At 41.3% G+C, this 16,179-nt stretch overlaps 1 protein-coding gene across 6 annotated transcripts in view; it reads right to left on the bottom strand.

Moving 5' to 3' along the window:
- PIKFYVE (phosphoinositide kinase, FYVE-type zinc finger containing) overlaps positions 1-16,179 on the bottom strand; it is a 103,430-nt gene that overhangs the window by 15,615 nt on the left and 71,636 nt on the right. For all 6 annotated transcript variants that reach the window (XM_073306653.2, XM_073306652.2, XM_073306655.2 and 3 more), the window contains 12 exons: positions 14,428-14,599; positions 12,514-12,692; positions 11,813-11,926; positions 9,924-10,032; positions 9,657-9,811; positions 8,541-8,631; positions 6,880-6,940; positions 4,198-4,353; positions 2,824-2,944; positions 2,225-2,320; positions 1,711-1,794; positions 340-431 (listed from right to left, as the gene is read on the bottom strand). In XM_073306653.2, coding sequence (XP_073162754.1) covers positions 340-431; positions 1,711-1,794; positions 2,225-2,320; positions 2,824-2,944; positions 4,198-4,353; positions 6,880-6,940; positions 8,541-8,631; positions 9,657-9,811; positions 9,924-10,032; positions 11,813-11,926; positions 12,514-12,692; positions 14,428-14,599 — 1,430 coding nt within the window. The remainder of the gene's footprint in view (positions 1-339; positions 432-1,710; positions 1,795-2,224; positions 2,321-2,823; positions 2,945-4,197; positions 4,354-6,879; positions 6,941-8,540; positions 8,632-9,656; positions 9,812-9,923; positions 10,033-11,812; positions 11,927-12,513; positions 12,693-14,427; positions 14,600-16,179) is intronic.

Genomic DNA, 16,179 nt, shown 5'->3' with positions numbered 1-16,179 from the left:
CAACTGGAGTCCAGGTTCTATATGGGGCACAAAAGCCCACATAAGAATACTTAAGTCTGCTACATAAAAAAAGGAGGACTGAGGTCATCTCTGTTACTAGAAGAGAAGAGTACCAGGAGAAAAACACCAGTGTGAGACTTTGATTTTCAAGCCAATATCAGCAGTTCAAAAACTGAATTTACTATACCCAACTTAGAACAAATTGGATTTCATTTCAAGTTGTATTTTCCCTTTTTAAAGTTAGTTTCAATCAAAACCTACACTTAAGCTTATTTGATCTCAGTAATTAAATCAAAGCTGGCCTGTGATGTGGACACTATTTCTCTAAAACAACCTTACGCTGTTCTGCTTCGGTTGTGCGGTTTGCCTGTCCCGCATTAGTCTCAGGCAATCGGACTGGGCTGTTGCTCTTCGGTTTGTTGTCCAACATACTGAAAGGGAAAGACATTCTGAATTATTTATAACCATAGTAAGTTTTCCATGTGAACCAGATAAACTAATTCTTCACCCGGGCACTAGATTATCCCCAATTTTAAATGAAAGAAAGAAAGTTAAAGTAAATCTATATGGGAAAGAGGATGTAAAAGTGTCCTATTGTGGGGAGACATTCAACCCCTCGTGGACTTCCAGGCTTCCTTCCAAAATGACTCCTCTACCTCATCTATCCAGGAAAGAGATCACCCACCCTTATCTCAGTGGGGAAGGCCCACTTGCCTGAGTGCAAAAACTGTTTCTCTAAGTCACCAAGCTGAGTTAACAGGACTACGGGCCTCTTCAATAACAGATTGTGCCAAATAGCACAGCTCCAGGATTGGGAGCAACCCAATCACTGCACCCTAGTGTACATGTAATTCAGTGGAGAAGCTGGTTAGGAGGGTACAGTACAAGGGCCCAAAGTCAGATGGGACCTGAGTTACTGTTATAAGACAGCTAATTATATTGAAACTGGGGACGACACCATCTGGACACTGGATGCTGTCAGAAAATTGAAGTACTTGGCAGTTCCATAAGAACACATTGGAGGGGGCCCCAGCTATGATTTTGGCTCCCCTCCACCCCCCATGACCACACTCTGCTCTCTCTAGTACAGGGGTGGGCAAACTTTTTGGCCCAAGGGCCACATCTGGGTGTGGAAATTGTATGGTGGACCATAAATGCTCACGAAATTGGGGTTGGGGTGCAGGAGGGGTTGAGGGCTCCGGCTGGAGGTGCAGCCTCTGGGGTGGGGTTGGGGGATGAGGGGTTTGGGGTGCAGGCTCCGGTCTGTGATTACCTCAAGCAGTTCCTGGAAGCAGCAAAAATGTCCCCCCTCCGGTTCCTACACGATGGCGCTGCCAAGCAGCTCTGCTGCGCGCTACCCTGTCCACAGGCACTGCCCCTACAGCTCCCATTGGTTGTGGTTCCCAGCCAATGGGAGCTGTGGGGGCGGCACTTGGAGCAGAAGCAACATGCAGAGTGGAGCCCCCTGGCTGCCCCTAGGCGTAGGAGCCGGAGGCAGATATACTGCTGCTTCTGGGAGCTTTACAGAGCGGCTGCCGACCCTGTTCTCCAGCTGGAGCGCCGGAATGAGGCAAGTCCCAGACCCCAATCCCCAGCGGGAGTGCGAGGGCCGGATTAAAACAGCTGGCGGGCCAGATGCGGCCCACGAGCTGCAGTTTGCCCACCCCTGCTCTAGAACATTTTCAAGCCTGTTATGAGCCAGTTGGTCACCTGTTTGGTGGAAGCCCTTCTTCAGAACTGCTCTTCAGAGATGCTTTGGATAACTCATCTAAGGCATTTCTGTATTCCTTGCAACTGAAAGGGAAAGATTAACAGCTTATGTTACAATTCCTACAATACCAATCCATTTGGTTTAATTCAGAGGCAGCAGCAAGTGGAGAGCAATCCCCTGGAGATAGGATACCTACCTGTTAGCTAAAAACAAACCCCACACAAGGTCCTTGAGAGACTATTTTACTTCGTTCTGTAACAACTAGCTCTGAACTCTAGTTATTTTATCTAAATAAAAGATTTTTCAGAAAGCTGCAGACAGTCTAATTTCCCCATGTAGAAGGGCTGTCACTTCAATTTCGCAAGGAGCTCTCATACAGGGCTAGAAGAAAGTCTCACATTTATAGAAGTAGCAGCTGCAAGGGGTTTATACATGTTCCTTGAACAGAAAGGCCACTGAAGATTTCTTAGACATTTGGGATAAACCCAGTGAAAAGTGAATCAGTTTAAATACCTGAGCGCAAAAGCTATGATGGAGCTTGGTTCCTTTTCACAGACTGCAATGGGTACCCGTTCATGTTCATACATTAGGTAGTGCTTATCTGGGTCACTGTATAAAAACCAGAATAGATTATTTTTTTATGTTAGCAGCTCTGGACAAGTGAAGGAGCAACAGGTGGAGTTTTTGGTGAAAGTTCAAATTTCACCAAATACACCCCAGACAAGTGATTCTGTGACTTGAACGCCTCATATGGACTTGTAAAGGTACTGGCTTCTCCCATCACAAATATTTGTAGAGGGCACGTTAGCCACAGGCTAGAGTAATTTAAAATTCCATTATGTACTATAGGTGGTGGTGGAGAGTAGAAAGATTAACATGTTAGAGAAAACAGGGCTTGCTTTAGGCAAGCAATATACTGTTGGACGTTATGAACACACTTTTAATCCAGTGATGTTTGTGTGCAGGGAAAGCCAATTTATGACTATTAGTCTCTCTGTTCAGCAAGAGCAGTTGCACAGCTTTCAGTTTCTGTAGCTAAGCCAGAACATCAGTTTGGTATTTAGCACACAACACAATTTTCATGTCCATTGGTAGCACCATATATTACTTACAAGGGGAATGGAATGGGATTATAGCTGTTTCCAGGCAACAAATTTGCCAAAATAGCTTTCATAGTAGATTTCTCCTTCACCTGGCTGTCTGTAGATCCCAACAAGTGTCCATCAAATACATCTAGAATGAGGATATGACTATTAATTGTGGATCATGAAGCATACACCAGAACAGTCGAACTTTACTTGGATTTCCATGTGGGCTGTAATCTTGGGAAATAAAAAATTCCTTGCTCTACCATACATTTCATTGGAGGATCTCAAAGAAATTCACATGGAAAAAGTAAGTATCATTGCCATGTTACAAATTGAGGCTGTGAGGTTAAGGGCCAGATTCTTAAAAGGTAGACTGCCACTGAGTCCCTAAATGTAAAAATCTGGCCCTACAGTGACTTGCCTCAAGTTACAGTGAGTCTGAGCCAGAGCCATGAATAGAACCCAGATTGCCTAATTTCTAATCCAAAGGCCCTATCCCCTCAGCCATGCAGCTGAATATATGCACAGTCTCATGCAGCTGATTATAGTACAGCTTGTGAAAGTTTGCACTGTAACTCTGCCTTTTGTAGCCAACCTATTAAAATCTCCCTGGATCAAGACTCTCTCAGAGAAGCGGTTTGGTGGATGTCAGCTCACAATGCAGCAATATTGAGTTCAGTTACATGAGCTGGATGGCCTCGTACCACTGCACCCTTGGGACAGATGTGCATGCCTGAAATAAGTCAAAGATCAGTTCTTGACCTTGGATAAGAGTTCTCCAGGATACTCAGCCCCAGGAGAAAGGAGAGTGCCTCTTATTTCTCTTACAAGGATTCCTTTCTGGCCAAAACTAAGTGTTGAAGAACATGTATCTACTCTTCATTCAAAGAGGGAAGGGTCAGTGATATGGGGAAGAAAGCATAGGGAGAAAGGAGTATACCGATGGCCTTCCCTACCGAGGAGGGCGGTTTATGGCCATTCTTCGTTAGAATGCACTAACGAACGAATAGCCCTTTTGCAGCTGCAGCAGAACCTTTAGCAACAAGCAACCTTGAAAGGAGCACATGTATTTTTGAGACACAGTTAGGTACCATTCAATCATTTGAAAAAGGTTGATGAGATGCCCTGGACCTGATACAGGACACCATTACTATAAGTTTACACCATTTTGGTTCCCACCATTGAAGCCTGTTACAATACTCAAGCACTCTTCAAAATATTTAGTCCACTTTGGTGAGCTTTAGGCACTCAGTCTGCCAGGTGAAGTGTTTGGTTCTCAGCATCATCATTTAGAGAGGCAGTCATACTAATCTAGTAACCAGTAATCTCATATGCTAGCCACTACGTGGTGTGTCACACAACCAAAGGAAGAGGGAAATAAGTGTCATTGAATTGTACCTTCTGAGCTGCTGGTGGTGTCTGGTTCAGAGAGTGAATTGGCAAAGGAAGGCCCCCCTGTCAGCTGCTCTGACACAATTTCAGGTGGGGTAGGAAGCTGGAGATGGGTGGAGCTTGTGGAGCTCTGACTTGACAAGGTTGTCAAGAAACGGTCATCTGTTGAACATACAAAAAACAGCAAGGACACAGGAAAGCATTTGAGATTACCAGCCAAAACGAACACCCGTTTCCATCCCGGACCCTTCACTAAAAATCGACATTCACTTGGGTAACCATTTTTCCTCTCACATATACGATATGTAATATAACAGATCCTTCACTTGGAAAGTGGAGAAGCAGTGCATAATGAGAGCACAAATGCTCGAAGAGTTACAGGAAACTTTCCAAAAGCACTTAAGTTCCGGTTCTGAAAGAGACTTGGGGCTTGTGCTGTAGTGCCATGTAAGTGTAGACATCAGCGCAGATGCTACCTAGGCCGACCGGAGGGATTCTCCTGTTGGTGTAACTAATCCACCTACCCGAGTAGCTAGGTCAACAGAAGAAGACTTCTGTCAACTTAGTGCTGTCTACATGGGCACTTAGGTTGGCTTAATTACACCACTCGGGATGTAGATTTCTCACACCCTTGAGCAATGTAGTTATGCCAATCAAATTTTCGAGTTTAGACCAGGCCTGAAACTCCAGCTGCTTAGTCTCCTAATGAGATTTATTGCAAGTCAATAGGGTGCCTAAGCATCCAAGTCACTTTCAAAAACAGGACTTCAGTGCTTTTGAAAGTTTTATTCAGAGTGGTTCTAGTGAGAGCTTTTGGAAACTTTAAAAAGTGATGATCAAGTTAAACTTCTATAATATTGTAACTAATAAATCTTTATATTACAATTGAGAATATAAGAAATCCAGTTTCCTTTTCACCATTTATGCAGCAGATTCATTTACTGCATTCCATTCGCCTCTGACAATAGGTTAGCCCATGTCACTTTGTAGTTCTCACCCACAATGTTTGGGTTGCAGATACTGTAGAGGAACACCCACCAAAACTTTAATGAATTTTTAAGAAACATTTCAATTCATTAGGTTTTAAAACATCAAAATCTAGAGCTCTCAATCTACTCCTCTTGATGGAGTTCCTGTAACTTTTTGAAAAACTGAAAACATTGACGCTCCCATATTACTGAGATAATACATAGCTTGCCTTGAACAACTACTCAAAAGACTCCATGGGAAAATAGTTACAGTAGCTCACTCTCACTTTTCAGTAATCCTTACCCTTAAGATCCTTCTACTTTGCAAGAACATTTCTGCATTGGAAGTATTATATTCCTATTTGCAACGTATGAGACCCATAACTAGTGTGTCTTGAAATAAAAACGTAATATGTAATTTAGTATAAAAATCTGAACCAGGAGATGATTAAGGTTTTTGGCAATGGAAATCAGATGCAGCTTCTTCCCCTCAGACGTGACTATATTTAGGAGAGGCAGATTAAAACCAATCTTTGACAGGGACTAGCTGTTTTCCAGCATTCCATGCTACGTTCTAACCTAATGTACTGTTAACAGTAAGGATAAATAAAGTAATCAGCAAAATAATTAAGATGACATTTAAAATAGCCTCATTAGGATTTAGAGTTAACAACCCATTAAAAAGAACAGGGCAGTTCTTTTAGATCTATGGTTTCCAAGACTTAATGATCACCACATGAGTTTACATTGATTTCACATTTTGATGGTTCTTTGCAGCCTTGAGGCTAGTGGCTTAAATCTCTTAAAAGTGGAGTGTAAGAATTAGAACAATTATGTGCAAATACAATGAGGACAGTTACAAAGGCAATTTTTACACTAATAAGTGCTACAGTATTTCAATCCAATTTATGCTATAATCCTTCCTGTCTGGCAGAATTAAATTAAGGCAATAGTTCCATCATGCATGAATACTGTTCAGTCTTGCAGTATACACTAATCAACTGCACTACTGAGCGCAAGGCAAGGTTAACCCAGACTGGTACCAGATATACAAGATGAGACCAAAATAGATCTTAACCGTTTCAAGAAACTGCCCTACGGCAATCATCATGCTGGGGGAGTGGTTTGTGCCAAACAGCATCCTTATCTATTGATCACCCCAATTTGAAACAGAAGTAGGTCATTTCACAGTAGGGAAACTTAGTGCAGCACCAGGGTCCACATGGACACTTAGTGCATGGCAGACTAGTGCGGGGTAGATTTGCACCCCAGCCTGCCACAAACTAAGTGTTCATTTAGACAAGCCCACCGTTTCAAACTAGTCTCTAGAGCTCAGTGACATGTTGCACCTTTGGGATTTTGCAGCCTTTAAGAGTTTTAAGATTAAAAACCTTAAAGGCCATTAATTCTTCCAGGAAAACTTGTACAAGAATGCTGTGTGGACGTGAAAAGAATTCTGATTCTATACAAGATATATGCTGCCTCTCCATTCTCTCCTCCTTTGTTAGGGATATTTACATGGAAATGGTATCCGTTATGTCCTAAATGGATACAGGAAAAGATATGTATCTGCATCATAGGGTAGAGTAATAGTCTCAAAATGGAAAGTTTGAAAACAGACCAACACTGATGTATTTACAGCTTTAATTATTTCAGATGAGACGGGGCTGAGGTGAGCAATTCTATTATGTCCTTACTAGAACACATTATCTAAACAGACCTTTTTCTCCATTCTGTAGGGCTGGAGAAGCGTTGCGGGGAGAGGCATCCATTGCACTGATCTGTGAAAAGATGGACAGAACATGGATTGCTGAGGAAGCAGCCAGTAGTCCCATTCTCTTTTCAGCTATATCCCTTATGATGGGGCAATTACAAAATGAAGAAGCATCACATTTGCAAAAGCAGAGAGCCCTAGCATTTTCAGCTTCTGCAGCACCACCATATATGCCTGATGTGTGGCAGCATGTGCAAGTCATAAGATATGATTCTGCAAGTCTGCTCATGACTGTAAAAAGTAAGAGCTGCACTCTAAAAGAGACAGTAGGATTTAGATTACTGCCATCATGGCCCACCATTCTCTTCATTATCTCTCAAGTTAGAGCCCTGTGCTACGAGTTCTTTGAGTTTATTAATTACTATCTCCCATATCTCACTTAAGTGACATTTTCAGATTTATACCAAAGGAAATATGCCCATTACCTGTACTATTAAGTTTTAAGTGTAGTTTTTAAAAAAATCAAATGCATTTGCAAACTAAAAAAGGAGTTCATTCAAAGGTAAGCCTAGCTTTGGCCACAGAAAGGACAGAGGTCTGCATGTAGAATGCTATAAGATTATGAGACTGCAATTTTAACCGAATATCTGTTAAAGTTACACTTGCAACGTTTTACAGTTCTAGTATTTAACATATCATTTTAACACATTTAAATTTCAGCTCTCTACAATACTCCCATTTCCCACCTCTTTATAATTTCACTTTCTTCGTTTTCAACTGGTACCTTGATTATGCTGTAGTTCCTTCTTGTACATGGACACTGGGTTTATTTTATATGCTAGTGAGTTTAATCACTAGACACAATGTAAAACCCTTTGGAATACAATAATTCCTTTCAACACCTTCCCTATCTCCGCTGGGTCCCTTTATATCAGAATTTTACCCAATATTTCCTACATTCTTGCAACATTTGCTTTACTTTCATTATATTTCATGATTTTTCTCTTCTCAAGTAAGATGAGAGCGAATGATAAAACAATAAGGAGGTAAACTGTTAAACTACCTCTTCTGAACTAAATCGCCAATTACATTGTGATACAAAAGCGAGTGCAGGGGTTCTCAAACTGGTGGTCGGGACTCCTCGGAGGTCATGAGGTATTACATGAGAGGTTGCGAGCTGTCAGCCTCCACCCCAAACCCTGCTTTGCCTCCAGTATTTATAATAGTGTTAAATATGTAAAAAACAAAAAGTGTTTTTAATTTATAAGGGGGGGGGGGGGTCGCACACAAAGGCTAGCTACGTGAAAGGGGTCACCAGTACAAGTTTGAGAATCACTGAGCTAGTGCATAAAAGGTCTTCCAAACTGGAAATAACACCCTCAACATCAGTCTTCATTTTAGATGGACATAACATTGATTGCTTACAAGCACTGAAGAACAACTGTAAGCTTTTGTATTTTTAAAGTTAACATTTTCTGCACTATAACTGTACAGAACGCCAGATCACATGCAACATTTTAGAACCCTTCAGAGGTTCAGTAGTTTCATGGTGCAGCATCATCTGATTATAAAAGTGATTTTAACCTTTTTGAAAGATGGGAGAAGCTATTTTAGATTAGTTTGCTTCCAACCAGAATGGCGGTTTCAAAGTAACAGAATGAAATTACCTTGTTTTCTTCACCTTGTCTCAGTCTTCCGGGGCTCGGTGGAACTGAGGGGCGTTTTCTACCTTTCTCCTGCTGGAAGAGATCCTGTAATCTAAAAGAGAAGCAGAGTTATCTTTGGTCCATGACTAGACGCCTAGGTACTATGGTAATACAAATAAATAATAATAGTATATTCAATTAGAACAATTACGTCAGGGCTAGTCTACGCTACCGTGCTACATCAGCACAGCTGCACCTGCTATGCTGACGGGAGAGTGAATAATTTCTCTATTTCCATGAGAGGCAGAAGCTATGTTGGCGGGAGAGAGTCTGCTGCTGACTTAGTGCTGGTGTCAATAGCACTTAAGTCGATGTAATTTGCGTCGCTCGGGGGATGGCTTTTTCACACCCCTGAGCAATGTAAGTTACATTGACTTAAGCAATAGTGCAGACAAGCCCTCAGACAAGTGCTATCATTCCGGGGACAATCTCTAAAGATCGTCCATGCTGAGGTTTAGTCAAATGTGTGTCTTTCATAATATTTTCTGGTCACACCTGGTACTTACTAAATGTTCTGTGTGACTAAATAAGGTTGCAATTAGCCATGAACAGATCATTCTTTTCCTCGCACCTCACAGTAGGAGCCGCAGTGTTGAAGTCAGAACAGTCATGTATGGGCCACGTGAGATAGTTTAAATAATTGCAAGTGGAATAGAGAAATTATAAGTTGCCTGTGTTTAAAATGTTTCTCTTCATATTTGCTCAACTGTGAGATTACTTCAAAGTGTTGTGCAGAGGATCAATTGCCTTATATAGGCTCTCTCCTCATTTCTACCTTTATTTCAGCTGTGCCAGGTTTCCCATACAAATTGTGATTCTCCAGTAAGTCTTTGCAATTTCTACAACAGGGCTTGAAACAGATAATCTATAATGCCACTCATTGAAGTCTAGCCATTTACGAGTGGGTCTCTATAAATATAACTCCACTCATTACATTTTCACCTTCAAACACTCATGTGTAAATATGACTAATCATTAGCAAGATATTGCAGTATCTTGTATGCAGTAGTAGCAACAAACTTGATAGGGAGAAAGTGCAGCAGGATCTCCTCCCTAGGTTGCTAGCATCTCTCTTACCTGTTATTCCAGGCCTGCAGCATCTCACAGAGGCTCTGTTTTTTAGCTATCAGAGACTCAAAGACTGACTGCAACTGCTGAGAGGTGTCCAATGAAGGTGAAAGCATCCTTGCTTGGATCTTCTCAATCCAGTTCCGGAACTCTACCTCTTCCATCTGCCAAAGAAAAATTGAGATTTTTCCGTACTCTGCCACCAGCAGTGTTACACTGGCACAGCAATGTTCCATTTTCGCCCTGCATTTCCCTGGTGCAGAAGCAGCATGTTACCTCTTTTTGTGCGAAAAGGTCCTCCATCTTCTCTTCTCTTGTTTTGCTGAAAGTATCCGTTTTCAAAGAGGTGAGACGATCATCAACAGCAAGGTACACCTGTGATACCCTGTGGTAAGAGGGGAAAACGTTACCGACACCATTCAGAGTCTCAGAGCCAAAATGTAGTCCAAAGTGGTCTTTAGTAGAACACACACTCAAATCTGATGCTAGAGTTTTGCAACCTATCCCCACCCTGTAACAGCTTGTCCCGTTAAACTTCAATGGGACAACTTGAGTAAGTCTACTCTCATGAACAAGATACAAGACTGGTCCCTTAAAAGGAGCATTCTGTAGACTCTAAAAAGATCGTGAAGAAAGCTTGCTGCTCTGGCCAGATGACTAAACTATGGCACACCCTTTTGAGGCGCACACAGCGTCATTCATCCACGATAGAGTACTTCATTGTGAAGAAAGCAGGGTTAATGTAACAAACAGCTAGAATACATGTACCGCCTTTGTCTACTAAGACTGACAATGCAAACTGAGCACTGTTGTAGCTTCCTGGTTTAAGGATAACTTATGGTTCTGCACTACAATGTAGAAAACCAGACCTAAGTAGACAAGAGCATCTCTTCTCACTGTTTCTTGAATATTTCAGCACTGAACAGAATAACCTGCTGGAATGATGACAAGTAGCAAATAGGTACTAAAAATGAGATCAGCAGTATGGGAACCCTGCAATAGGAGCAGTAGTCAGAAGATTGTGATAAATTGCCACTTCTTCCACCCATCTTTTCCACCTTTCCAAACAACCTAAAAGCAGTTTCTTCTGCAGTCTGAGGCAACAAATCAAATTACATTCAATCCGCTCTTGCCCAATTACAGTCCCCTAAAAATAAACATTAGGTGGCAATGAAAAATGTCTGAAATCAAACTAAATTCAATAAAACTGGTCCTGTTCAGGAAACAATTTAAATATTTTCCTTTTAACATTTTATAAATTGAAACCACAAGTTGAGAGCCTCAGAAGGCCAGACAGTTCAAAACAATGCACTGAAGAACCTCGATACTTTTTTTTTCTTCTTTGTGTCACTTGTGTCTTTTCAAATCAAGCTTCCAAGTACAGCGTCTCCTCCCCATTTTTTGAGCATTGGAGAGTGGCAGCAATATCGCTCCTAGGTGGAGGATTTTCATTGTAGCAGCATGCTTCCAGGGTCAGCGTTCTGACAGCGAAATCCTTTCCAGTGATGATTTAGGAAAGGTCTGTAAGAACGTTTGGCCACTTGAGCTATCTACATAGAAGTCATGGCAATTTTTTTTTTTTTTTTAAATTAAAAGAGACATGGGACCAAAACTGTTTAGTCTAGCCACATTAAAAAGTATAATTACACCAGGCATCCGGGGAGGAGATACGCCTACACAGGTGGGTCTTCGGGGTACACCTACACAGCAGCTGGGAGGTATGATTCGCAGTTCACATAAATGTACAGGCTCTGCTTGAGCTAGTGCAGCAATAGCAGCTGTGTGGGAGTGGCGGCATGGACTGTACTCTGGCATCTAGCCTGAGTCACGACCCATGCCACTGGGGCCACCCTGCTAGCTTCAGTGTAGCACACGCACGTCCACCCAAGCTGGGAGCCGCACTTCCCAGCTGCGGAGTAGACATACCCTTAGGCAACAGGTGGAGAGGGTCAGAATTAATGTTGGTATAGGAACCATACTTCCTCACTCTTAAGCAGGTCAATAAAAACTGGTTTGCTACAAGCTCTTACATCTGCATTAGCTTAAAATGTATTTAGCAGACGTTTTCTTTAGTTTCTGAAGCAAGGACGGCTTCATGCCCTCCTTAAGGCATAAATAAGAAGAGGCGGCGAAGACAGGTGAAGAAAAACAAAACAAGGACATACTTTTGAGAGAAATCCTTCAGATCCTGCAGAATAGTAACCTTTAACGGAGCCTGACGTTTGATGTAGATTTTGGGGTGTGGGACACACACCTCTAGCAGCCGGATTGGAGAATAGCTAAGAGCAATAAAACATAACCTTGTGTGAAAATGAAAACAAACACCACCCTGCTCCATTGCATCTCTCCCACCCTTGTGCTGTTGGTGATTCTCCTTCAGTTGGAGCATCAAGTATCAGAAAGAGCCCTGAAGGTTCTTGGCAGTGCCTGAAATACCTCAGCCTTCCAGGACACTATCCTGCACGTGCTGTTTAGCTACTATGTAAAATCAGTACACCAGCCATGTTATAAACCAGCAGGCTGAAGTTTGGTAACACAGGATTGATCATTTTCCCCCGATGCAGCCTGCCTATGGACTGCTGGTTCCATCATGTTGAGTCCCCTATTCCTAGAACTACTGCCAACCCCCCTCTCTCCCAGCACTGCACAGAACAGCGTGACTAGATATTGCCAGTTTCTAACCATGCTGTACTTCTAGGACAGAGGTACAAACTATAGTATAGAGCACTGTCCCTTTTCGACATGCTCAAGATTAATTAATTAATCTGAAGGACAGGACTATTAGGGTTGCTCTTTCAGCTTGACCCAAGCACTTTAGGTGGCAATGCAGTCAGTGTTGGGGTGGAATCTGGAAGCGAAACCTTACCTAAAAGATGCCACCATCTGATTATATGAGAAATACTGGTGATAATCATGGTGTATGGAGTGACCACAAGGCTCTGCATTGGCTCTTCGCGTGTACTGGTGCCCATAGAATCTCAATTCAAGGTATTTTGCAAATGACATGGACCAAGAATCATTGGAAAGTGGGACAACTGGCGTGACCTGAAATTTGAAAACAGATTTTAATTGGAATAGACCAATGACTTAGGGAGAAACAATGAGTACATTTTCAGTAAAACTAGCCTAGTCCAGGCAGTGATGTAGTGTTCAAGCAATTCAAAAGGTGTGACTACGAATCTGGGGGTGTGTGTGTGTGTGTGTACAGTTTTTATGGTACGAATCTGGGAGTGGGTGGGTAGGTGAGTGTATGTACAGTTTTTATGGCACGAAGAGGTCAACACAGCATCAAGATATCCTGTGGTGTGCTGACATGGTTAACTAATACAGCTGATGCAGTTAGCAATATCTAGAAGTGCTGATCAGGAGAGATTTTGGTTATTAAATCAATATAAGAATACTTGCCCCAGAAAGGAGAGGTTTCCCACCATAACAACATGTTTGCTTATATTTGTAAAGTGATTTCTTTGTCTAGTGGCATCACTTGTATCGACTCAGTCAGCAACACTGACTTCACTGCACTGCCGTGCCTTAAAACATTTAATCAAGTGCCTGAGGACTGAGCAGTGAAGATTCCATTGAGTACTCCAATACTTTAGCATCTACATTTATAATACTGCTTGCAATTTTAGGTGTATTATTTTATGGTCAATATTTCTACTGGTGTTGAACATAGTCACATTTAGAAACAGAGCATTAGGTGTGTTAACAAGCAAGTAAGTTTTATTTATGGGATATTTTCTGCATGCAAGAGTTGCATCTTCCATCAGCTATCACACTAATTTCCTCCAAATTCCTTTAAATCCATCATCATCATCAGGGCATAAACCAGTATAGATAGCATGAAGTCATTAGAATTGCTACTGTACGTTGAATATTTTTCTATATAGTTTCTAGATGGCAAAATGGCTATTTTAGGTACTTTCTTTAAATGTACAGGAAATGAAGTTAATTTAGGGGTTTTTTAATAAAAGTCACTCAGACTGGTGATTATAAGTAGATTTCTAAAATTAAATAGAGGTTTGTTTGTTTTAACTCCAGGGGACATATAGCTAGTTTTCTTAAAGAAGTATAAGAAGATTACTGAAGTTACAAGAAAAAGCATATGTCCTTTATGTTATTTTACAAATTATTTCTGGCTTTTAAAAGGGGATATAACATTCATCTAATATTGCAGTTATTTTATCTAGTATTTTAGTGCTGAACAAAGAAAATCTGTAGATAGTTTTGAAACAGTACAGCAAGTGCTGTTGGACTTGATCAAGACACACACTATGTACTGTATAGTGGATAACAGCAAGAGTACATTGTGGAGGAGATGGTTTTAGCTCAATTAATGGACCAGTACATCAGAGGAGGAGTTTTGTCCCTCCCCACTTCAATATTCAACAAGTTTCATTATGGCCAGGGGGCCACAACCTCTACTGGCACATGTGAGAACAACTCTATTTAAACCCATGGAGCTCTTGCCTGCCGGTGCCTGAAATTAATTTGGTCCAGTCTGTATCAGCACCTTTATCCAAAACTATTTATCCTTTCAAAAAAGATTTGACAGCCTTTTTCAAGCAGAAGCAGACATTTCCCCTGTAGTGCAATATACTGGGAGCATTACACCCAACAGGCATCAGTGGGTTATGTAGAATTAGTCTTAGTTACAGATCATAAGCTGCCGCTCCAGAGAAAATACAGCTCTTTCTGAAAGACAGTGCCCTCTGCATGAAGGCCTATCACACTATGAATTCTGCTACCATAGCATCAGAATATTCCTCTTAATCTTTACCTGTTTGCACAATCTACACCAGGAGTAGGTAAGGATTGTGTGCTGGTATCCAGGGACTGGGGAGTCCAGCTCCTTCAGTATGATCTGCACACAGCCTTGCCCGTGGACAAAGCGACGAACGTGGTGCACCATCGGTGTTTCACAAAACATGCTGGGGCATTGGTAGGAAGGCCTTAGAGAAAAGAAGTGGTGACATTCAGTTTTGAGGAAGTATGTGTTACATGTGACATCTTGAAGGCGACAGTCAGTGGCCCTAGCATACCTTTCACTGTCATCACACTGCAGTAAATCCACCTTCCAAGATGTACAGAATGAACAAGCTTCCAAACCACTTCTAAATTATCTTAAACATTTTAAGTGTATTTATAGGGAGATCTGTTGCTGCAGGCCAAGATTTTCAAAAATACTGGTGCTTTAAGTGAAGCTCCCAAATCTAGATTTAGGCACTCAAATGAGGACCAATATTTTCAGAAGTGCTGAGCTCCCATGTGGGGAAAAGAAACCAATTTAAGTGTTTGAATATAGATTTAGGAACCTAAGTCTATGCACCCAGTTTCTGAAAACTTTGGCCACACTGGTTATCAAGGATACTTAACAGGGTTAAGGGTTACAAGGGTTAAACTTGCACTCAATATTTTCACACTGATTTTTATCCATTGCTAGCATCAGCTTTCCCCTGTGACTGGGGAACACCCGATACCCTGCATCAATCACTGTTTCAAGAGTAGCTAGTGTAGCACTTACAATTAAAAAAAGTGAACATACACACAGGTCAAAATTTGATCTAGTTTTTTTTTAAAAGTTTTAAATTTAGCATTTGACACACATACAAGGCTGACAGCACTAGAGACTGATTACTTACTTACCCACAGAGTAGGTAAACCCTAGGCAGTGGCTGTGCAGCTCCTCAACTTCGAGGCTATGTCTACCCTGAAGAGCTGTCACTGGATTTAGGGACTATGGACCCTTGTTGTCTAGAAATGGAAGTGGGCCTACCAACCAGCTTCACATAAGCTACAAAATGTTTATCAGATAGCAAACACTTGATTTCAAATCAGGGGAGCATCAGGCCAGTAACCTAGAGAGGAAGGGCTCTAGGGCTAAAATTTCCAAACACAACTAAGTGACTTAGTAGTCCAAGTCCAATTTTAAAAAGCAACTTATGAAGTTCAGAGAAATTGACCACATATTCCTTTATCAAATCCCAGAACCATCTATCTACTTCAATTCTTCCTTCTGTTTAACATTCTGTCTTATGTTGATTTAATAGAATTACAAGCTTCTATCTTAGTTACCCATATGCATCTTTCAAATGCAGTTAGCGTCAACAGGAAAGTAAACGGCATTCTTTAGTGTGCCTATATAAGACAGATTCATACAGGGGACAAAATGAAGTAGAAAATTCCTTAAACATAGCTTCTTAACAGATTCCCTTATGAAAAGTAGAAGGGTTCTATCAATAGCCATTTTTACCAAAATGAAATCAAAACAGAACAAGTCCTGCCTATAATAATATATGTTTGTCATGTATTATGACCTACTAAAACTACATATAGACTTCATGTAGTATCAAATATTCCTAATTACACATAGATGAACAGAATTTGTTGGGGAATAATCAACACGTTTTTTCTAAAGTGAAATCATGCCTCACCGATCTACTAGAATTCTTTTGGGGGGGGGGTCAACAAGCATGTGGACTAGGGGGAATCCAGTGGATATAGTGTATTTAGATTTTCAGAAAGCCTTTGA

The sequence above is a fragment of the Lepidochelys kempii genome, chromosome 11 (assembly GCF_965140285.1).
Source record: "Lepidochelys kempii isolate rLepKem1 chromosome 11, rLepKem1.hap1, whole genome shotgun sequence".
In the NCBI taxonomy this organism is placed as follows: Eukaryota; Metazoa; Chordata; order Testudines; family Cheloniidae; genus Lepidochelys; species Lepidochelys kempii.
The sequence above is the reverse complement of the archived record's forward strand: the minus strand, read 5'-3'. Positions and strand labels throughout refer to the sequence as shown.